The sequence below is a fragment of the Lepidochelys olivacea genome (assembly GCF_965140295.1).
Source record: "Lepidochelys olivacea isolate rLepOli2 genome assembly, chromosome: 2".
Taxonomy (NCBI): domain Eukaryota; kingdom Metazoa; phylum Chordata; order Testudines; family Cheloniidae; genus Lepidochelys; species Lepidochelys olivacea.
Genome location: NC_140412.1, coordinates 154972240 through 154996697, shown reverse-complemented (window position 1 = coordinate 154996697; position 24458 = coordinate 154972240). Strand labels below are relative to the sequence as shown.

Genomic DNA, 24458 nt, shown 5'->3' with positions numbered 1-24458 from the left:
TTGCTGGGATACAGCTAACTATGCCCTCCCATGAGTCAGTGTACAATTCCACTGTGTGTACATATGCTCCATAGCAACAGCACATTAGCAAGTGGGGAGGCTCAAGGGAGCTGTTTGTCTGGAGGTTTCCCTTCTCTTACAGAGAAAATTAAATTACATGAAAAAGACTGATGGGCAATAATGAAATGAAAACCTCAGCAGGCACAGTGGGGAATAGGGAGGGATGAGGTGTCTCCAGAGCTCTGGAGTTCTAGCTGGGTTTGCAAGAATTGCTGTAGCAGCTGAGGAATTCAGAGCGCCCGGGAAGACAGCAAACTCAAAAACCTGCTGAGAGAGTAAACAAGTCTCCCAATTCCCTGTGCCCCAGGCTTCTCTGCAGGACCTGCAACAGAGCTTACAGTAGGAGCTTACGCTTTCCCCGAAAGGGTGAGTTTCTAACTCCAATAATTGCAAATCTGGGAAAGGGATAATGATAGAGACAATCATAAAAACTCTCAGGATAGTTGTCTTAAGGACAAATAGAGAGGGGCTTTTATTGTTTTGCAAACCACCAGCTGGAGTAGTTTTGCAAAACTAAAGCTGTGTGTAGTTTGAATCTAAGTACCATTTTAACTGAATTTGCAAAATCCTGAGATGGAAAGCAATTGGATCAGTGGTTTTGTTTACTGCTAGTCAAAAGTCCCCTGTTCTGTAGTGTTGGATGCTATAAATGGAAAAAACTTGAAGGTGTAGTAAATGTGCACCTTTCTTTTAACATTACAAGGACAGTTCGTGAACTTCACTGTCCAGCTGTCAGTCATCTTCTATCTCATTGTCTTTGGTTACTTTGTGTGCTGCTGCAGATGGAGGAGGCAGGGGGATGTGTGACTGAATCAGGGGGAGGAGCTGAGCTCAGCCCTTCTACTCCTGAACCTGCACAGCAAGAAGCAGTCCAAGAACCAAGAGAGGCCTTAATTGTCTCCAAGCCTGACACTGAGCTCCGTCCGCCTCTAATCACTATCAACAAAGGTAGGGGAGGAAATAATGGGAAATGCTTTATATTGACACTATTTGGGAAATGGTTTTCTAGGAACAAAAAAAGAAACTCACTATTCAATAGAATTTTTCACTTTAAAACAGGCCCCTACAGCTGTAGGGAAGGTAGGGCCTAAATTAACAAAGGCTCAGAATCACAAAGCTCATGGTGTGAAGCAGGGGTGCTGAAAACCCAGAAGTGCAGCCTAACGAGGCAGTGAAGTTGCGTGGCTTATCCTGGAGAAGAGTGAGACTCCTAGGGAGTCTGACATGCTGAAGGGGTCCTCCCAGAGACTGTTCCAAAGCTGGGGCCATAGCACCGATCCTGTGGATCCATGACAATATTGTTCAGTACTTTCAATTAAATGATAAAGACAATAAGGTGAGGGCTTCTTTAGGAGACAGGAAAAGCAATATTTAGGAGTTATCTAATAACTAGAGCAAAAGAGGAAAGAGCTCAACAAAAATAGGTAACAACAGATTCATAGGACTACAGATTAGAAAAAAATATTGACAGATAACTAATACTGTGGAGAAATTGAATATGCTGATGATAAACATTACTGAAAACCTCTAAGGTGTATATATAACAGAATGTCTATGAGAAAGAAAATACATGTGACAAGTTGTTGGTTCATGAACTTGAAGGGGTTCAAAAGCAGTCTCACCGGTTAAAATGATCAGCAAGAGGAAGTTACACATCCTACTGAAATATGTGTATTTTCCATTGTAATCATAGTAACTTTCATATTCTAGTTATTCCATATGCTGAAGTTATTAAAACATAACTGGAAGTAGGAGGCTTGCCAAAAATATGTGAGATTGATCATGAAAATTTAGATGAAGAAATAACAGAGGAGTCTTAGAGGCAGTAGCAACTATGAAAAGTGGTGAAATTCCAGGGTCTAACAGCTTTCCAGCTTAATTTTAAAATGTATTTAGGAGGTATTAGTAGGTTCTTTAATGGATATTATTAATACTGCTATGGAAGCATAGCAGGCTGTGAACCTGAGTCTGCTTCTCCCAGTTAGTCCTTTTTAATTATTTCCATCTTGCTCTGTCCTGACTGGCTGCGAAGCCTCTCAAATAAAATTTGAAACAAAAACCTTCACACCAAAATAATCCTTTTCTCCCCAGGCATTTCTGCTAGGGTGCAGTTTTCCTAATGTTCCTCCACAGTTTGGAGGCAGAGTCAGAACAATTCAGTCTCTTTCTCCCTTGCCTGGGAGAGTTTAGTTTATAGTCCACAAAGGAATTCAACAAGCTAGCATTAACACGTGTAACAACCTGTCCTGAACTCAGAGGTCATCAGCCCTGATCCAGCAATGTACTTAGGCGTGTGCTTAGCTTTAACCAGCTGAGTAAATCCATTGTCTTCATTGGGACCACTCATACATTTAAAGGTGAGCACATTCTGGAGTGTTTTGCTAGATCAGGGCTAGAGTTCTCAGCACTTTGCAGGACTGTGACCTTATTACTGTTGCTCCTTTGGCCTGAGCAGTTAACAGATATTCTGGACATTGCTCTGCGTCCCCAAATAGTAAGGTGTGGTTTCACCCATGCTCTGCCCCCAGGCTCATTTCTGCCTGCTTCCCGCTCGTGGCTGGAGTCCAGTTTCCCTGTGGGGTAGCCCCAGCTTGGGCTGTGCCACCCACCCTCCTTGTGCTCCTGGACTGGGTGGGGGTTTTGGCCGTGCCACCCACTTTTCCTTCGCTCCAGGGTTGGGGGAGCTGCAGCTGTGCTGCCAGCCCTCCCGGTGTTCCTGGGCTGGTGGGGGGAGCTAGCGGCTCCGGTGGGGGGTGTGGAAGGGGTGGGGCCTTGGGTGGAAGGGGTGTGGCAGAGGGCTAGCCTCTCCCACCCGGTGATTCACGTGCTACCCATGGCCATAGGTGCTGACTTCTAATGGTGCTGGTGGGTGCTCGACCCCCCTCTGGCCCCGGCCATGCCCTGCCCCCTCCCGCCCCTTTCCCAAAGTCCCCGACTCAACTCCGCCCCCTCCCTGCCCCTATTCAACTCATTTCCCCAAATCCCCAGCCCTGCCTCTTCCCCACCTCCTCTCCTGAGCGTGCCACGTTCCCACTCCTCCCCCTTCCCTCCCAGAGCTTGCTACAGCTGTTTGGCGGTGGCAAGCGCTGGGAGGAGGGGAGGAGCGGGGATGCCTTGTGCTCAGGGGAGGAGGCAGAGGAGGAGGTGAGGCCAGGGGAGGGGCGGGGAGCTTGGCTGCTGGTGGGTGCAGAGCATCCACTAATTTTTCCCTGCGGGGGCTCCAGCCCCATAGCATTCACGGAATCGGTGCCTATGCCCATGGCAGCTTGTTTCCATTAGGAGAACTCTAAGCCTGCCTTTCCAGCTACCACTCTGCCCCAAGAGCCACATTACCAGAATTTCTCCTGCTTTTTGCTTTGTGTCTGCTCTCTGGTTCACTATTTACACATGCCCTGATGGACAGCAGCAACCATATCAATCCCTGGACCCGAGTTTGCATTCACTTTAGTCCTTGGGCAACGGCGTTCATTGTTTTAGCTATCACTAAATGAAGGGGCATTTAATCGATCCCTCATTCACCTGAATGGAAGGTGACTAGCATGACCATCAGCTTCACTGTAGTTTCTGATTGTCCATAGATCAGACATGTTTGCTAGGAGCCTCCCAACATCCAGCATAACAATATAGTGCTGATTCACGGCCTCAACACCCAAATGTCCTAATAGCCAGACACACTCACAGACTCTTCCATTCCACAACAGACTCCCTGTCTATTCCAACATACAGCCACCTACCATGCATGCATCCAGTTCTTCACAGTCACACACAAGCTCAGGGCAACTGCACCTGCATTTCCCCTCAGTGGTCCAGCAAAGGCACCCACTCTCAGGCTTCCAGCTCCCCAGCCTTTGCTTTTTGTGGGTGGAGACCTGTGTCCCTGTCTCTCCTGACCAGAGTATCTCTAGGTTGAACGGTTCCTTGTCTTCACTGTGTTATTCCCAGCAAAGAAGAGTCTGCCTAAGCAGGCCTGTTTGCCTGTCCCCTCAGTGACAGTACACAGCGTGAGTGCCCACAGTTATAAGTTATCACACAGCTTTTCCTAAGCAAGCATATTTTATTCTTAAGGTAAAAGCACTACAGAGAAAACATATTAAAACAATAAAAGAACCCCTACCCATGCTAATAAGCTTACCGGAGATCATCCTCCACCCCCCCGGCCAAAGGCTCTGGTCAGAGTGTCAGTCCTTCCAACCGTTCCCTACGAATACCCTCCCCCTGCTGTAGAATGAAGATCTTGTCCATTTGCTGGATCAGATCAAAAGCTCTGAAGCTGTTTAAAACCAGGCTACTTATCCAGAAATCCGCTCTTTGTCTGTTGGTCCCTGGAGAATCCAGTTTGAACAATATATGTGAACCTTTCTAGGAAGGTGGCTTCAAAGGACTGATAACTGAAAGAATTACTTTTGCAGACATCATCCGAGAGCAGTTACATATTATCTCAGAATAACACTTGAACAACTACATTTTGAATATTATGGACCCCCAAAGTATTAAACTCAATTCAGTAAGGTTTGTCCAGGATATTGTAGGATATTATTAATTTATCATGTTAAGGTTGTGAGTTAGTGTGACTGTGAGGAAAAGGATTTGCATTGTGGATAATTGTGTTTTGGAAAAGAAAGGAACTTTGTTGTGTGGCTGAGGAGTCTGTGTGTGTATTTGTGTGGTAAGGCATGTAAATGGATGTTGATACTGGTTTACCTGGTGATTTCCTTCATTTTGAATAATTGTTTTTAAAGGAAATGCACTTAAGCAATCTCATGTATGGGAATATTACATCAAGGGAGCAGGAAAAACATATTTTTAATATAAGAGATAGAAAGACCATTCAGAACAATAAAGGATGCTCTATCCCGAAACTGGAATTTTTTAAAAAATAGTCAACTTAAAAAAAACGAAGTTCACAGAGTCCTTTTAATTTTTAGAGGGGCACAATTTTAGTTTCTGTCTGTGTTATTTGTCTGGAATCACACAGTACAGGATTTTTTCCCATCAGTGAGATAGAATACTGATGAAGCATCAGTGTATGTTTTTTAAGGATAGCTCTAGGACTGGTAAAAAAAAACTTCTGTCAAAATTGAAACAGAAAATTGGGTTTTTCAACTAAACTACAACTCCCATCAGGCACTATATAGGCATTTTGAATAAAAAATGTTTATTTTCAGCTGCAAGGCTGATAATGTTAGGTTTTCAGCCAGAAGTTTTTAGTTTTTGACTGAATTTTTAAATTTTAATTTTTCATCAAAATTTTCCATTGGGGAAAAAAGACTGTATTCCAACTTGCTCTAGATAGCACATACTTGATATATTTCAGTATCCTGAACATATAAATGACTGCAAAGTGGATTTTATTATTATTTAATATTGGTATTATGATAGCATCCAGAGGCCCAATCAGGACCAGGGCTTCATTGTTCTAGATGCTGTACAAACATATATGAAGACACAATCCCTCCCACAGCGAGCTTGCAAGACAAGCGACATACAAAGAGTAGTGGAAGACAGTTACAATTAAATATGTACATTTACACATTTTCAGTTTTCTTCTAATAATAATTATAAGTAGTCCAGTTCTGCAGACATTACTTTCCTTGAGGAGCGCTGCACTCCAAATTAAAAGTACTGCTCACAGGGTAAGGTACAATTTGAGTAAGGGTAGCAAAATCAAGCCCAAAGGCATTGATTTCTTAGAGACACTGTCACAGAGGTAGGTCTTGAGGAGACAGTAATGGCACTATGGATTAGTTCAGGGAAAGTTTTGCATTCTTCCTGTCAAATACGTATGCATGTATTTGTTTGATGTATGATGCAGTGTTACAATTTTTTTCAATTAACATGTAACAAAAAAATCTCCAAAATGATTGTGCATGTGGTACTATTCTGTTGTTAAATAGACACTCCCTCAGTTTCACTTGCACCAAGGAAGGGCTCGCGGATCTATAATTCCCAGAATTTTCCTTGGTTCCTTTTCAAAGATAGGAAAGTTGCTATAAAGCATCTATCATCACTTGTGATTGCTGGTGTTAAAGATGCACTGTATTGCATCTACAGCCAGTTAATATGAATAACTATAGCTTGCCATTTCTTTATCCTAGATGGTGAAGGAAAGGGCCACAGGCGTGGAGGTGCCTTTAAGAAGATCACTGAGCCAGGATCAGCTATAAGAGTGTCATCTTCAACTGCTGCTGTTTCGGCAAGCGATTTCATTTTAAAAGCTCGTCACCTAACTTTTGTCTTTTAACTATCAAAGCTTTTCCTTTACAGATCATTCCTGAAGGGTTCATTGTCAAAATGCAGTTGCTAAATTTGGTACAGACCTGCAAGGTGCTAAGGCCTGGATCCTCAAAGATATTTAGGTGTTTAATTCCCATTGAAATTAATGGGAGTTAGGCACCTGCATACCTTTGAGGATCTAGGCCTAAGTGCCTTTCGGATGATGCCGAGTTCCTTCAGCCTGCTGCAGTTGAATGACCAGCAGTTCCTAGGAAGCCCTCATGACATGTGCAGAAGCAGACCTGTTATTTTCTGTGGTTACAATATTTTTATATTTGGTTTCAGTGTCACACACTGGTTCACCCCTTTTCTTTGTCTTCATGGGTTAAAGATAACCTAGGAAGACTTGACTAAGTGCTTCACAAACAAAGGGAAGGAAGCTTACAATATATTCCAGATAATTCAGCTGAGGAGTGTATCCTCATTCTGCTTTCATTCATGATCTGAATAAAAATGTCAATCTGCTGTATACCTTCTCTGTGTCACAATCCTCACTCAGAAAAGAATTTAAAAATATCCTACAGCAGTGGAATTGTCAAAAAACAACAACAACAAAACCTACATCAGATGATATATATAAAATGATACTTGATTAGTCACCTAATAACCATATTAAGAGACAAGGAGGGACTGAATTTCCAGTATTTTATCCATCACAGAGATGATAAACTCTTACTGCAGTGACATTATCTGGAGCACTGTTTAAGAATGGCACCACTAACTGCTCTAAATTAAACACATATACTCCTGTTATACCTCGCCATTATCACTAATAATTATACATTCAAGTGGTAAGTCTTCTGACTCTTGTTGAATGATATTTGGCTTGAGGGATACTGGAATTGGAACTTTCATCCTTGGCATAGTCTAATACAAAACAACAAAATCTGTTACTGGCATGGAAGTCATAGCTGATACGTTGATAATAGAGATGGCTCATGAATAGAAGAATTCTGTGTGGATCAGAAAAATGCTTCTCTTAGAGGCATAACAATAGATTTGCCCAGTAACTAGTTATTTAGCTCCTCTTCCTGTGGTAAGGGAAATGCTTCTGAGAGGTAGGAAAGGATGCTTAGAAATATCAGGACAGATTTTCTGGTGCAAGACTAAAGGGTAGGGGAAAGGATGGCTTCAGGCCACATCTACGCTCCCTAATTCAGTGACCAAGTGGGGGTCAACCCAATCTCTGAGGTAATTAAGAGCATGCTAACAGCTGCTATAATTTGTGCCTCAGTGTCCTGTACCCCAAGAGCTGTTCCATTAGCTGGAGATTGCTGGAGTAGAAGGACATTGTGGCTGCATCCCATTTTCCCCAGCTATACCTCCTGCACTGGGAACAGGGAGGAGGGGAGTTGTAAGAGCCACTAAGGCAGCCCCATACCACACAAGCAGTCTCCTGCAGATGAAGGGAATGCTTTGGTTGGTGGTTAAGATGGCTGTATGACTGCTTTATGCCAGAGGATCCTACAAACCAGAGGACCTGGCTCATTGGAATGAATCTTTACTTTTCATTTTTCTATGAGGTGTATATTTCTTCTTATAAAATTGGTAAAGATTTGCGATTTATTCCAAAATTTCTTCTTCACCATGTGCTTTCCTCCTTATTATACAGATCTGAAGATTGTTTAAAAATCCTTTGTCTGTGTGGGCTTTTCTCTTTCCATTTCTGTTACAGTCCTTCTCTGAGCTACATCTGAAAGCCCAGTTAAACATGTTCCAGGGAGAAAGGAGAGTGAGGATGATGGTGATTTTGCTGTGGAGCTGTTTGTTTGTTTCTGTTGAGTAACACTCTTGCAATGGTAGTTCACAGTGCTGACAGTAGAGATGGGAATGGACCAAAAGCTGAGAAATGAACACTTAGAGGTTTGGAAGCTGGATTCCCAGAGTTCAGCATCTATGGATTAGGTCCAGTTTTGACATATGTTTTTATTGTGAATTTAGGTCTGAATACATCTCTATTTCTGGGGTGCAGATGTGAAGTTTTAATTGTACTGGCCCTATAATGTGTAATATTTTTGGCTTGGTGAGTTCCCTAGAACTGATGTTCCTCTCTTTTTTTTATTTAACTTTTTAATGGTATTTTCTTGTACAATGTTGTAGATATCAAACTATGCAGCTATTTGTATTACTGTAAAATAAGAACTTAAAAAACTTTTTAAAATGTGTTAAGAAGCATTTCACTAAGCCAAGTAATGTACCTTCCATCAAATCTCCCTGTTCAAAGAATTTTCGAAACTGTCTTAAAAAGCAACAGCATATGCTGCTTAAATGTTAAATGAGAAAAAGGGTGCTGAAAAATAATACATTTTCTAAAACATTTTTATCTTCTAGCCAAATGGGAAGAAAAATGTAGTGCTGTCCAGTGAAGCTAAGAAAGAATTGGCCAAGCAGGCCAAAGTCACCAAGGAGGAGAGAAGAGCTCAGTTAGACGACAGACACAAGTATTTGATATTAAGATTAGCAGATGGGATAGGCTTAAATGAACAGGAAGTAGAGGACTTTGTTATTTCTGATGAAAAGGTAATACTTATTTTGTATGTATTCAATGCTTCCTAAATTGCCATACATCAGATTTTTCTCAGAATATTTTATAATTAACTAGCACTATAATTTTGTTTTAGTTTCAGCTTGTAGGAGAATTCTTTGCGGAGAGCGGACTTAAAAAGTTACTTTTTTTTTACCAAGATGCATGGCAGGTATGTTTCTAGCATTACTGTTGCAAATAGCAAAGTTAGATTAAAACATTTTTGAAAGGCAATTTCATATTTATCAGAAAATCTTAAAGAGCATTCTCTTACATATACATTTGTATTTTCAAACCATAGGTCTAATTCTGCTCCCTCTGAAGTCACTGGCAAAATCCCCATTGACTTCAGTGGGAACTGGAGCAGCCTCTCTTGATATGGTATGGTACGGTTTGATTCTTAATCTCAGTAGAAAACAGAAAACTCAGAAATGGCCAAAAGAGGAAGTTATCAAGATTTCAAAAGGGATTGACTGTTCACTTTGGCAAACTGTTCACTATGATAAGGCACTCAAAAACTAGGGGAACTAATTGTGAAGACAGGAGACTTGGACCAACTATTTCATTCTTCCCCTCTGGTCTGAACCATGCCCAGCTCTAGTGACAGGGAAGCACTGATTCAAAAGAGTAGAAAAAACGAAAAATGTATCAGTTCCTGCTAAATCACAATGGCCCCCATGTTCTCCTCTATTACATACTATGGAGGGGAGCAAAGAAGCAGACTAAAGTAGTGGAGAGAGAGGGAGTGGTGCCCTGTACCATGTTTCTCCCTCCCTGGATGCTTATTAAAGCTCCCCCATTAATAGAGAGGGCCAAATCCCTAACCCCAACTAAGGTGATTTGGTGATGCCAGAGTGGCACAAAGGGACCTTAAAATTGCCCTAAAGGGGTAGCTGAGGATTCCTCCAGCTTACACTGGTTTTCTCCAAGTCCCTTCTGGTCCCCCAATACAGGGAGTATGTTGAGAGGAAGCATTTGGGACTGTGAAGGGGAGAACTGGAATGTGATGCACTCCCTGTCAAAGGGAATGGTCCCTTGGGGATTGTTTTGGCTGATGTAAGTTAGAACAGCCCTGTTGCTGCTCTGACTGGTTCTGAAGACTGATTTGACCACTGTTACCCCAGGATCAATGGAGCTGTGAAGGTAACTTAGCCTCCTTTGCCTCCTCACCATCTCAGCTGCATTCTGTTCACTTGGTGCAGTGTGTAGGTTTGCAGGGATTGTTTTTGGGCAGCAAGAATGGTGATGGGGAGCAGTCACAATCTGGCACTACCTGGGGGTCTGGTGGATTTCAGAGCAGAAATCTACACAGCAGTAAATTTTGGTCAGACCTTTGCTTCTCCCCTTCTTCAGAGGGACAGGAAAGTAGTGTGTGCAAGCACAGTAAAGGTAGACAGTGACAGCACGGCTTGTGTGAGAGCTAAAGTTTTCAGAAGGAGGGATGCAAATGTTCCCTTGCACTTTCTCCAAGATCCACAAGGTTGGGCACTAAATTCTCCATGGATCCAGCAGATGTGTAAAGGTTCAGAGCTGTGCTCTCTGCTCTTTCCATGTGGCTTTGAACGATTTGTTCCAATGAAGGAGGCTTGCCTATGAAATATTGCAAGCTAAGTTTTCTGACATTTCCCCCCTCCTCCTCTGAGTTTTTCTGTGAGAGGGGAACTTTAAAGCCAATTTCAGGAGGCTTTGATTGTGCACTCGTTATTCAGATAAAACTGAGCCAAGGATTAGGTCTAGAGCTATGGATTCATCTCTGATTCAGAATAAACTATAGTTATAGTTCATACATTTAATTACATAATGATTAATAGTTTCTATGGAATTTTTATTTTAGTAACATCTTATTTATAATTTAATTGGCAGCAAAAGTCAAATGTTCCTTTGAGGACTGATGGGTCTTCCCCAAGTTCACTTTTGCAGAAGAAGTTATTTATTACTATGGGTTCTACCGAGGTATGATCCATTTATTCCTTATATTAAATTTGTGAATGCTTTCACGATGGAAAATGTGGAATACTGGTAAGCGCTAAATATTGTACAATGTTAAAATAGCTTTATATAATTGTTAGATATACCAATGTCTCCATAATTGCAAATTCTCCCACCAGATTATAAACTGAGACAGGAATTCTACAGGAAAGCTGACTTTGAAGGCAATGATGTTTAACAGGTTTCAGAGCTCATTGTCAGGAGGAGAGCTGGTCAAATAATTCATTGTTAATAGTATTGTAAGTGTTGGAAGTTTTTTTTAAACAAGTACTTTTAATTCATGAATTATATTTTTCACTATTCCATCATTTCTAGTTTAGAGGTGGAACCCACAATAAAAAGAGATTTTTGTTCTTTAAAATGTACATATTTTTTGAGAATGTATATTTTAAAGGATAAAAATTTTGTATATTCTTCCAACAAAATCATTTTAGTTTTGATTCTATTCTATTCTATATAGGGAATATCTCCCCCATCACTGTAATATCGGAGCGTCTTCTAGTAGTGCACTAAGTGACATTTGGGCTCAGGCTCCGAATAGCAGTTGTGGAGGTAAACAACTTAATTAGTTTTAAGCTGAACAAATTAATGAATGCAGTTTTGTGATGCGGTTGCTTGTGATGGTGGGGAGCAAGGTTCAACAGCTCTGGAGCTCACTTCTAAATTATATCCTATGTTCCTAAAGCTCATGCTTCAGGGTTTCAGCCTGCCACTAGCAGGAGTCAGGAAAGAATCACCCCAATGTATTCTGAGAGAGGTTTTTATCTTTTTCCTCTGCAGCACCAGGGATGGCCACAGCTGGAGATGGGACATTGGGTGGGGTAGGCCAGGACTCTGAGGTGGCACCGAGTATTCTCTCTCTCAGATGCTTGGCTGGCTGATTCTTGCTCATATGCTCAGTGTCTAACTGATCACCAGATGTGAGTCAGGAAGGAATTTCCCCCCAGATCAGATTGGCAGTGATCTTTGGGAGGGGAGGGAGGTTGTATTTGTCTTCAGTGTGTGGGTGCAAGTCACTTGGCAGAAGTATCTGGATATATCTCCTTTAACTATTTCCCTGCCATTGTGGGGGCCTTGAGTACTGATGCATCTCAGTCCCCCCATTCTCTGTCTGTGGCACATAATTGTCTAATCTCTTGTGGGTTGTAATACTTGCCTCTCGTTTCGATTGTTGAGTTTAGTCTGTGGGTGCTGGGTGGTGTTGGTGGTCTGTGTTATACACGAGGTCAGACTAGAATATCTAATGGTCCTGTTTGACCTTAAACTCTATGATTTTGTCAGCAGGGTCCACATGATCATGTAGTGCGCAGCAGGTTAGTGTGGGGTAGATTTACACTCCGGCTTGTTGCAAACTAAGTGTTTGTGTAGACAAGCCCTCAGAAAAGGCATGTTAAAAAAGAGTGTCTTTGGAGCACTCAGTGGTGAGGTTTGTGATGATCTTTAATTCCTGGGGAACTATATTTGTGGACTTGGAGTACTGAAAGCACCAATTTCTTTGCTCAGCGATTAGAGAATTCTGCTGAACCAGCCCTTTCTGATGGAACTAGAAGAAAGCTCAAGCATTTCATGAAAACCATTGGTGGCTTGGTGCTAACAAAGCTGTCGTTTCATACTGACTCAATTATGTTGTACAAATATAAGGTTATATTTCTAGAACTGATGCCTATATTAGATTACTCTTGTGTATATATTTTGCAGTGTTTAACAATACAATATGGGAATATGGCCTTATTAGCCCTTATACTTTCTCCTCCATGTAAATAAGCATTTGTTTAATACAGGTGAAAGCTATATACTGAAAAGTCAAAACTTGAATTCTATCAATTTAAGATTTGTGTAGAGAATTCTGATAAATGTGAAAGTATTTAGCTCTGTGTATTGAAAGTAGTATATTTTTATCCATGCAATGCTATGTGCAGGCCACCAGCTCGTAGAGAAGTCTAAACCATGAAAGCTCAGCCTCTTGCACAGATGAGCTTTACCTTATTGCAGAAAGTCCTGCTGTGCCTAAGGAGTTGAGTAACGGTCCTCGTCCCGGAGCTTTAGCGATCTTTTAGATATGCTGTGCCCTGGCCATTGAGTGCCTTCAAGATAAGGACAGAGACCTTGGCTTAACGTTTTATGGGAAGCCAGGGTAGAGTGCTAAGGACAGGTATGATGGCCTGTGTTGCTGAGAAGATGCACTGCAGTGTTCTCTACTAGTTGGAGTTGCCTAATGGATGATGATTTCATGCCCACAGGGCTGGCCTTAGGGCTGGGCAAACGGGGCCCACGCCCAGGGGGCTGTAGCCAGGAGGTTGCCACAAGGGGCTCGAGCTTCCCTGGATGGCTGTGGCCAGACTCCTCTCTTCTCTGGCCCCTCCCCTGCGCTGGGCTGGTGGGCTTCTCCCGCCCCCCTGGCCTCTCCCTCACTGGCTCCTCAGCCAGCCAGCTGAGGGCTCCGGCTCTGCCCCAGCCCCGAGGAGCCCAGAGCGGCACAATCGGGGCTGGTCACTGGCAGCACGGCCCACTGCTTGCTGCCCAGAGCGGAGCCGAGTCCCTCCCTGCCTGCGGCCCCGCACTGCTCGGTCTCCGGCGGGTCCAGCCAGGCTGGGGCCAGGAGGAGCAAAACTTCCACATGAGTGGTGTGGGGGTGGGGAGCTGGGAGGCAGGGGGGGCTTAAAGTGACAGTGTGCTCACTGTCTCGCAAATTTCCCTAACACACACACACACAGGCTCTCACACCCACATACACCCTGTCTCTCACAGTCCCCCAACACAGATTGTGTGTGTGTGAGACAGTCTAACACTCTTGAACATACACACTGGCTCTCACACACACACACACACACTGTCTGTCTCACACCCCATACACTCTGCCTCTCTGTCCCCCAACACAGATTGTCTCACACACACACAGAGTCTCACACTCCCCAACACACACTCTGTCACACAGTCCCACAACACACACACACAGGCTGTCTCTCTCTCTCATACACATACACACTCTGTCACCCACCCACACACACATACTTGTTTTATTACTGTTGTTATTACTGCTTAGTACTTCCTGTCAAAATGCTTGTGGTGAGCCAGGAGTGGCTAGGGGGCTGCAGGAGGGCCGTGGGCTCTGACATGATGCAGCCCCCATGTGACAGTGCAAAGCCTGCCTTGAGCCACAGGCCAAGCGCCAGGCACCACAAGCCACTGCAGCAGTACAGAAGTAAGTGTGGCAATACACCATATACCATGCCACCCTTACTTCTGCGCTTCTGCTTAGAGTGGTCTAGGAATTTGCTAGTTGTAGCAGTTACGCATTGTGAGGTTATCTGATTAAAACATGACCATGTAGATCATTGTTGCAACCACTGTTATATATTTGCAACAAATCTTGTACAAAATGTGGCATGTATGAAAAGGTTATGGTTTGGTGAATATGTTTATGCTATTCGTATGCATGTATCATTTCTGTGTTTGAAGTTATGAGTATTGGCTCTATACCTGTATTTCAAATGTTTGCTCCTGGGGTTACACCCACAAGGTAGTTACCCAGCACATCTTAAAGGGACTAGTCAAACTAAGTGGCTCATCAAGGGAGACTTAACTCACAGTGGACCATGGGAGACACCCATCTACATTGATTGGACTTTCCTGTGGACATTCCATATGAAGTATATGTAATGGCCCAGAGGTGATGGGGTGGGAGGTGGGGGGAGGAGCCCAGGGAGCCCGTAGGAGCCAAGGGTGATAGTGGGAGGTGGAGGGTGGGCACCAAAATACAAATTTGCCAAGGGCACCATTTCCACTCAGGCCAGCCCTGCATGCCCAGATATATTGTATTGCTGCAGTCCAGCTGAAAGGTAGCAAAGGCATATAAGCTAAGGTCATGCGTATAGGGTGGAGTCCAACTGGAGATTCATAGAAAGCATTACCCATGGATGCTGCTTTGTGAGAACTTAGGGTCAGTGAAGAAACAAGAACACTCAAACTGTGGATTAAATTGTCCAATTATGGATCTATCCTTTAACCAAAGGTGACTGCATTATGCCTGCAAACTTTCAAAATGCTTTCCTCAACTCACCATATGAAAAGGAGGGAGGGAGAAAGAACAGAAGGGAGAGAAAGGAGTGAAAACATCCCCAGAATCCAAAACCTTTATAGAAAACTGAAGTTTTTTGTTTCCAAAAAACTTTAACAAAATGTCATGTAAATTGTAATGGAACAAAATTTTCATTCAAATTTTCTGACTGGAAAATAAAACATTTGGACAAAAATCAATATTTTCTTGCGGAATTTTTTTTCACAAAACAACATTTTCTGACAGAAAAAAACTTTTGTGCAAATATTTTTGACCATCTCTAGTTGCATATGTCTGTATGGTGTCTAGCACAGTCAGGCTCTCATCTTTGATTGGGGTTCCTAAGTATTATCATAATATAAATAAATAATAAAGAGAAACATGAAGCACAGAATTTTATTCAGATTTATAAGATTTTCATTTTATTTGTAAGCTCATTTAGCTGTAGATACTTGTAATTTATCTGAGTGTTGTCTGAGAAACTGATAGTGCAGTTTGCCCATGGTTCTAATCCACCAGGAAGGAAAAAGCTGATGTTAGACATTTAAAAATGTATTTGGATTGAAAAAAATACACTTTTAGGGATTTTTTAAAATTAAATAAATGGAAGGAAAGAATATTCCAAAATGGTTCATTCTGGCCTAAAAATACAATGAATCTATGAAAGTACTTGAAATGCTTGAAAATTGAACTTTTCCTCCGGTATGTTCAATGAATTAATGCCAGCTGAGAAACAAAGCTGAGTGATTGATATTTGAGAACCAGTTATTTGCCTATAAATGTACAGTAGTTTCAGGAAATAGTTTGTTAAATATTTTTTCGAGTAATTGATTTTCTTTATGATTTAGTTTTTGTCTCTTTCCAATTTGTTGAGTATATTATTTTTACTTGTATGTGTGTTATATGTCTTTTTTACAGGGCTTAACAGGAACTTGTGCATTTTTTCTAAGGACTACAGATAAAGCAATAACTACTGCAAATATCTCTCAGGTCAGGCAAAAATCAGATAATGTTTACAGCTTGCTTAAAATTTTGGATTTGATCCTACAAACCTTTACTCACACAACTAGTCTCAAAGGAGTCAGATAAAGCAGCAGGGAGTATTTGCATGAAAAGGGCTACTTGGATATGTTAGGATGTTCCTTTATGATCTGGAAAAATATTTACAGCCTAGCAGTGTTCTGATGTGAATAATTATGCAGGTAGCTATTCACAGGATTTATGATGAACATCAGGAAAGGTAAGGAAAGGAGTACTTGTGGCACCTTAGAGACTAACCAATTTATTAGAGCATAAGCTTTCGTGAGCTCACTTCCTCAGATGCATATCGTGGAAACTGCAGCAGGCTTTATATATACACAGAGAATATGAAACAATACCTCCTCCCACCCCACTGTCCTGCTGGTAATAGCTTATCTAAAGTGATCATCAGGTGGGCCATTTCCAGCACAAATCCAGGTTTTCTCACCCTCCACCCCCCCACACAAATTCACTCTCCTGCTGGTGATAGCCCATCCAAAGTGACAACTCTTTACACAATGTGCATGACAATCAAGTTGGGCTATTTCCTGCACAAATCCAGGTTTTCTCACATCCCCCCCACCCCCATACACACACAAACTCACTCTCCTGCTGGTAATAGCTCATCCAAACTGACCACTCTTCAAGTTTAAATCCAAGTTAAACCAGAACATCTGGGGGGGGGGGGGTAGGAAAAAACAAGAGGAAACAGGCTACCTTGCATAATGACTTAGCCACTCCCAGTCTCTATTTAAGCCTAAATTAATAGTATCCAATTTGCAAATGAATTCCAATTCAGCAGTTTCTCGCTGGAGTCTGGATTTGAAGTTTTTTTGTTTTAAGATAGCGACCTTCATGTCTGTGATTGCGTGACCAGAGAGATTGAAGTGTTCTCCGACTGGTTTATGAATGTTATAATTCTTGACATCTGATTTGTGTCCATTTATTCTTTTACGTAGAGACTGTCCAGTTTGACCAATGTATATGGCAGAGGGGCATTGCTGGCACATGATGGCATATATCACATTGGTGGATGTGCAGGTGAACGAGCCTCTGATAGTGTGGCTGATGTTATTAGGCCCTGTGATGGTGTCCCCTGAATAGATATGTGGGCACAATTGGCAACGGGCTTTGTTGCAAGGATAAGTTCCTGGGTTAGTGGTTCTGTTGTGTGGTATGTGGTTGTTGGTGAGTATTTGCTTCAGGTTGCGGGGCTGTCTGTAGGCAAGGACTGGCCTGTCTCCCAAGATTTGTGAGAGTGTTGGGTTATCCTTTAGGATAGGTTGTAGATCCTTAATAATGCGTTGGAGGGGTTTTAGTTGGGGGCTGAAGGTGACGGCTAGTGGCGTTCTGTTATTTTCTTTGTTAGGCCTGTCCTGTAGTAGGTAACTTCTGGGAACTCTTCTGGCTCTATCAATCTGTTTCTTTACTTCTGCAGGTGGGTATTGTAGTTGTAAGAAAGCTTGACAGAGATCTTGTAGGTGTTTGTCTCTGTCTGAGGGGTTGGAGCAAATGCGGTTGTATCGCAGAGCTTGGCTGTAGACGATGGATCGTGTGGTGTGGTCAGGGTGAAAGCTGGAGGCATGCAGGTAGGAATAGCGGTCAGTAGGTTTCCGGTATAGGGTGGTGTTTATGTGACCATTGTTTATTAGCACTGTAGTGTCCAGGAAGTGGATCTCTTGTGTGGACTGGACCAGGCTGAGGTTGGTGGTGGGATGGAAATTGTTGAAATCATGGTGGAATTCCTCAAGGGCTTCTTTTCCATGGGTCCAGATGATGAAGATGTCATCAATATAGCGCAAGTAGAGTAGGGGCTTTAGGGGACGAGAGCTGAGGAAGCGTTGTTCTAAATCAGCCATAAAAATGTTGTCATACTGTGGGGCCATGCGGGTACCCATAGCAGTGCCGCTGATCTGAAGGTATACATTGTCCCCAAATGTGAAGTAGTTATGGGTAAGGACAAAGTCACAAAGTTCAGCTACCAGGTTAGCCGTGACATTATCGGGGATAGTGTTCTGTTACTCTGTGACTGATAGTGGGCTGTTACTCTGAAATCAGCAAAGGTGTAATGACCCATTGTATGAGTAACAGTCCCTTATTTTCCTAAGTGAAAATGTAAAATTCAATAGAGAAATGTTTAAGGGCCTAAATCTGCAGACTTTACTCATATGACTAATTCTTACTCGTGCAAGTAACCCAAATAAAGTAAATGGGGCTGATCACATGAGTAAGGGTTGTGAGATGAGGCCTAAGTCCGGAATCATAATCAGAGGATTAAGGAAGGATACTTGGGATTCAGGCCCAGACGTCTAAGCCATGGTGAGCAAACTTTTTGGCCTGAGGGCCACATCTGGGTATAGAAATTATATGGCTGGCCATGAATGCTTACGAAATTGGGGGTTGGGGTGTGGCAGCAGGTGAGGGCTCTGGCTGGGGATGCAGGCTCTGGAGTGGGGCCAGAAATGAGGAGTTGAGGGTGCAGGAGGGGGCTCGGGGCTGGAGCAGGAGGTTGGGGTGCAAGCTCTGGGGTGGGGTTAGGGATGAAGGGTTTGGGGTGCAGGAGGGGGGAGGAGGATCAGGGCTGGGGCAGGGGGTTGGGGTGCAGGAGGGGCTCAGGGGTGCAGGCTTTGGGTGGCGCTTACCTCAAGCAGCTTCTGGAAGCAGCAGCATGTCCTCCCTCTGGCTCCTACGTGGAGGCACGGCTAGGCGGTTCTGCGTGCTGCCCCATTTGCAGGCGCCACCCCCACAGCTCCCAGAAGCAGCGGCATGTCCCCCTCCAGCTCCTACTGCCAATGGGAGCTGCAGACCCAGCACTTGGGGCGGGGGCAGTGTGCAGAGCCCCCTGGATTCCCCTATGTGTAGCAGCCAGACAGGGGACATGCCGCTGCTTCCGAGAGCCACGTGGAGCCGGGAAAGCCCCAGACCCTGCTCCCCAGCAGGAGCTTAAGAGCTGGATTAAAAGGTCTGACACGCTGGACATGGCCTGTGGGCTGCAGTTTGCCCGCCCCGGTCTAAGCAGACTCAACACAGCAGTGAGTCAGTGAGACACTAAGTTTATAGGTAGGCGAGGAGATCAATATTTTGGAATGCACTTGGAGGAAACAGTGAAGTAGACCTATCTGGGGTAGGGAGGAACAGTTGTTTTGAGAGAGATGAGGATAAATGAGTGAATGGAGTCTGAGAAAGCAGCTCCATGATGTGAGAACATGAAGTTTTGGTGTTTCCAGGCCCCATTTAATCTTTACCCACAAGTCAGAAGGACCCCAAATAGGAATAAATCATTAGAATTCAGGAATAAAGAGAGTTCTGCAGGATGTAGCTACTGAAGCTCCTGAATTTAGTTTTTCTAAAAGCCAAGAAATTTACAAGAATACCAGCAAATATCTTAGATTGCCTTCACCCTAATAAAATATTATGTGATTTATAACAGTGCCATTACAGAGAAAAAGAGGGAGAGAGACATTTTCAGCAGAAATTTGAAAAAGGAGTTGAGGATGCTCAGCATAACTCAGGATTGTGTCCCTTCCCCTCCGCCCCCACCACTGATTTCAATAGAAGCACGTTTCTGGCTCTAAGGCCATCTTTCAAAACAATCATTAAACTTATGTTAACTTAAGTATTTGCTTAACTTTAAGTGCTTTTCTGAATAGGAATGGACTTAATTTTGTGCTTAAATGCTTAAGTATTTTGCTTGACCAGGGCCTAAGTTAGCACACAAGTTAGGTGAAATTGTGGCTTTGTTTCTTTAATAATTTTAAATTGTTTTTGTATTTTGTTTTTGACAATTTAAAATTAATTGATGATTTTTACTTTTAAAACAAGGTGGTGTGACTATTTACTTTAAATTGTTTAATTTACCCCTCATCTTGAATCTGGGTGCATTAAACATCTGTGCCCCAATCCTGCAAACAATTATGCATGTGTTTAAATTTAGTCACATGAGTAGGCACCCTACTAATGTGAGTAAAACTATGCATGTGTTTAAATGTTTGCAGGATCAAGTCTTGGTAACACACAAACACAAGCGTTACTAACAATTGGTTGCAAGCCTTGCTTTTCTCTACTCACTGTCAATGCAAGTTCTTTTACAGCTGCACAACCAAATTATGCAAACAACAACTTGAATAGATGCACCTTTAAAAACATTTTGAAATAGATATTCCCTAAAACTAAAAGCAAGATATAATTCAAAGCATATCCCTACCCTATACAGCAAAATACAATTAAAATATTTCAAGACCTTTGGAGGGGTTGTCATTTTCAGGAAACACTGCAATAGCTTTATAAAGGGAATCCAAACATGCCAAATTTAACATACAAAAATAAAAAGAGAGAGAGTGAGAGTCTATACTCTTCCGAACTATTGATATATTTATTTTTGTAAAAGCTGATGAATTCTTTTGCACAGCTTCTTTCCTCATTCATCACTAATGGATTAATGCCCCCCACCCATGGACTTCAGGAGTGGTCCAGCATTGCTGTTGGAGACTCCAGGACTATGCCCATCCTTCATCTGTGACTACCAGATTTTCTGCCTTTGGCAGTAGAGCAAGTTGATGGTTTAGTTTCTCCCAACTATTTTATTTTATTTTTTATTATTTTAATTGTTACAGTGGAGTCGCATCTTACACGGGGGTTAGATTCTAAAGTCAGCGCATAAGGTGAAAATCATGTATAGTCAAAACTACCCTTGAAAATCCCTTAAATTGCCCATAAAGTACAGTATACTGTACATGGTTTTGTGTATACAATCCTGTACAGTAATATGTATAAATGTATAATGTATACAGTAATGTACAGCATATAATAAAGAGTACATATGCAAAATATAATTTTACAGTACTGTATTTTTAATTACAGGGGGTAATTACAGGGGGTCGTCAGGGCTTCATGCCGATCCAGGAGACGGAGGTGACTGAGAGCTTGGGTGAAGGAGAGCGAGTCATAGATGAAGTGGTTGGCTCTGGTTCAGCTTGAGAAGTTGTAGGCTCATCTGCTGCTGGTCGTTTTCCCTTGAAAAATATGGTGATCGGCAACTGTCGCTGTTGTCTGTTGAGCTGCTCAAACATTTCTTGATACGGTCTCAAATCGTGCATAATTCTACGTGTCATTTTGAGGCTTCGTTCCATAGAGAGATCGCATTCAGAAATTAAATCATTCAAGTGTTTCGCTGCTTGGAACACTTCAGCAAATTTATGAAGATTCCAACTTGCTGGCTCTTTCTGTTTGTCATCATCATCGTCATCTTCTGTAAACAATTTTGTCTGTTCCTCTAACTCTTCGTTAGTCAAAGTTTCTCTATGGCTCTCAATTAATTCTTCAATTTCTTCCTCAAGGATGTTGACGAAGCCACCTGAACAATGTGTTTCACTTCTTTGTCAATGGTCGGGAAACCCTTAAAATCATTCACACATTCTTTCCATAGGTTTCGCCAACAAGCATTGACTGTTTCAGGCTTGATTGTATCCATTGCCAGTTTAATATAAGTGATGCAATCGGCAATGTTGAAGGACTTACAACACTCCATCACATTAAGATTGGGATCAGCATCCATAGTGCTATGTATCCGTGAGAACATAAGCCTCATGTATGTGGCCTTGAAATAGCGAATCACGCCTTGGTTGAGAGGTTGGAGGATGGAGGTGGTATTAGGGGGGAGAAAGACGATTTCAGCGTTGTTATGTGCAAACTGGAGTGCCGCAAGGTGACCAGGAGCATTGTCTACGATCAGCAACCCTTTAAAGTCAAGTCCTTTCTCTTCAAGGTACCGCTTGACCTCTGGAATGAAACACTTGTGGAACCAATCCAGAATAATGCTGCCGTCACCCACGCCTTTTTATTTGATTGCCAGAACACAGGCAGGAGATTTTTGTTCTTGCCTTTTAAGGCATGGGGATTTGCAACCCTGTAGAGCAAGCCCAGCTTTATTAAATGCCCAGTCACATTGCCACAAAACAACACAGTCACACGGTCTTTAGCTGCTTTGAAGCCAGGGGCTGGTCTTTCTGATTTTGAAATGTAAGTGCAGTTGGGCATTTTTTTTCCAGAGGAGCCCAGTCTCATTAGCATTAAAAACTTGTTCCGGAAGATAGCCCTTTTCTTCTATGATTTTCTTTTAATTGTTTGGGGTAGGCTTTTGCTGCCTCTTCATTGGCAGATGCAGCTTCATAAATAGTCTGCACATTTTTGAGGTTGAAGCAGTTCCTAAAACTGTTAAGCCAACCTTTGCTGGCTTTGAATTCCGTCTCATCAGAAGGCTGTTCCTCTTCGGCGGGTGGTTTGAACAGCGCGTAGAGGCTAAGAGCCTTTTCTCTCAACGTGTTGCCATTGATAGGTACACATTTACGGTTCATGTCTTCCAGCAATAAGTTTAATGCCTTTTCAGTCTTCACTAAAGTCTTATCACGCACCTGGCTCATCACCTGAGCAGTTATTGGAGCACTTGATGCCACGGCTTGATGAATTTCTTTCCCTCGAATCTTGATGGCATGGATGCTAGATTTATTGAGGCCATATTTACGCGCCACATTGCCACATACCGTCTCTCAATAAGTCCAGTACAGCCAGTTTTTCCTCCAGCTTTGGAACAGATCACTGTTTCTTTGGTTGAGCACCAGATGAAGTAGTTGGCTTGCGTTTAGGGGGCATGTTGTATAAAAATATGTATCTTTAAACACTAGAATCACATTCAGCGCCGCGAGATGCTCACACTATGAGAGGCATGCGGGAACTGAGACCGACTGAGGGAACAGCAGATTCACATCTCCCATCTCACGCTCACTCTGGGGCATACGCCCATTGAGTGGAATGGTGGGCGGAATCGCCCAAACTATTTATAGGTATCTTCTTCTTCTTCTTTTTTTTTTTTTTGCCGAGCGCGTATAGTTGAATTTGCGTAAGTTAAATGCGCTTATGATGCGACTCACCTGTATTAATTTCTGTTCAGTAGTGATTTATAATCTTCCTTCCTTCCTCTGCCTCCTCCCCTGGATGGAGTAAAGACCAATGTGATGGTCTCAGCCACCTGGATCCGGCACTGCAGTGCCTCCCTGCTGGACTCCTCTTCCTCCACTTAGGTATGGCAGAGCTATCCTGCAAACACCAGGCTAAATCTAAGCAGTGTTCCCTGTGTGAGGCAGCTTTTACAAGATCTACAGAGGGTTTACTAAGCTCTGCCTGTTCTCAGCCAGCCGACCCTCACACTGCCACAGCACAGAGCTTAGAGTCAGACAGGCATGTCAGGTCCCCATCCTGGCCTGAGGAACAGTGACTCCACCATGAAAAAGCCTGATCGGGAGCCTCTGAGCTTTTGGTCAGGGAATATAAGGACAAGGAAGACGCTATCTGGGCAGCTCACTGGGTAAGTCCTGCAACAGACCTGGCTGAAGGGGGAAAATGTCACTGAAAGGACCCAAGGTCTCCCCCAGATACTGAAGTGGGTCCTTGACTCCCTCAGGAACGAAGCATGGCTCCTAATCTGCTCCTCTTCCTCTCACTGTGAATCAGGAGATTCTTATTGTACTCAGGGATAAGTGCTGCAAACCCCAGAGACTCTGCGTCACAAAAAGGAAAAACAAATGTGTCCTTCCCAAGGCAGCAATTCATATTCTTAAATGAACACGTGAGGTGAAGATCAGGGGTTAAACCCCCTTTCCTTTGCCTTCCCTCCAGAAGGAGTGTTTTCTGGGGCTTTTCTCCTATACACAGGCTCTCACAGTGCACTGAATAAGGCTCACCAGCCTTTGCCCCCTGAAGTATGTCTGGGTTTGCAGAAAAGCCTGGCCCTCTTGTGCAGCCCTGCCTCAGACTGCAGCATAATTGGAACTGTGCCTGGCTGGCTCTCAACCCAAGGATCCTCTCTGTCACAGACAAGGGTTCGGGTTTAGGCAGCAGTGGAAGGGGATTTGTGCCTTGTGATCAGCCATAAACCTTTGCTCTGCCAAGGAAAAGGGCTGAGTCTGAAAGGCAGGGAAAGCTCTCTGTCTTGCTGATCACCCCATATCTGCTCCGCAGGATGGCTTGACAAGCAAAAGGAGTATTTGAGGTGATGTCTGACCAGAACAGAGGCACATGCGGACTCTGTTCCCAGGGCCATCTTTACCCATATGCAAAGTACGCAGCTGTGTAGGACACCAGGAAATTTGGAGCATCACATTGCCCCAGATTTCCTGGTGCCCTACGCAGCTGCGTGCTGCTCCAGTGGCCAGCCCAATACCCCGGGGCAAGCTGAGCCGCCCAGGATAGCTGCCCCCACCCCTGCTCCACCTCTTCCCCATGGCCCCTGCTCTGCCTGAGCCCCACCCCCACTCCACCCCTTCCCCAAAGCTCCCACACCTGCCTCTTCCCACCCCTGCTTCTCCCCAGCCCCGCCCCCACTCCACCCCTTCCCTTGAGCTACATCCCGGGGGACTGCAGCAAGGGTCAGGCATGCCCTGCACTCACCGGGCGGCAGGAAGTGGATTGACGCGCCCCAGCCCGCTCGGCTCCGCCGGCTCCCAACTGCACCCCTGGTGAGTGCGGGGGGGGCTCCGCTGC

General features: G+C 43.5%; 1 protein-coding gene across 1 annotated transcript in view; it reads left to right on the top strand.

The window, feature by feature from the left end:
* Nucleotides 1-285: 285 nt before the first annotated feature.
* Nucleotides 286-24458, top strand: part of LOC311517041 (dynein axonemal heavy chain 5-like) — a 266786-nt gene continuing 242613 nt past the window's right edge. The window contains exons 1-7 of the mRNA XM_084621560.1: nt 286-426; nt 843-1008; nt 6156-6253; nt 8665-8853; nt 8955-9029; nt 10721-10810; nt 15822-15893. Coding sequence (XP_084477686.1) covers nt 843-1008; nt 6156-6253; nt 8665-8853; nt 8955-9029; nt 10721-10810; nt 15822-15893 — 690 coding nt within the window. The 5' untranslated portion in view covers nt 286-426. The remainder of the gene's footprint in view (nt 427-842; nt 1009-6155; nt 6254-8664; nt 8854-8954; nt 9030-10720; nt 10811-15821; nt 15894-24458) is intronic.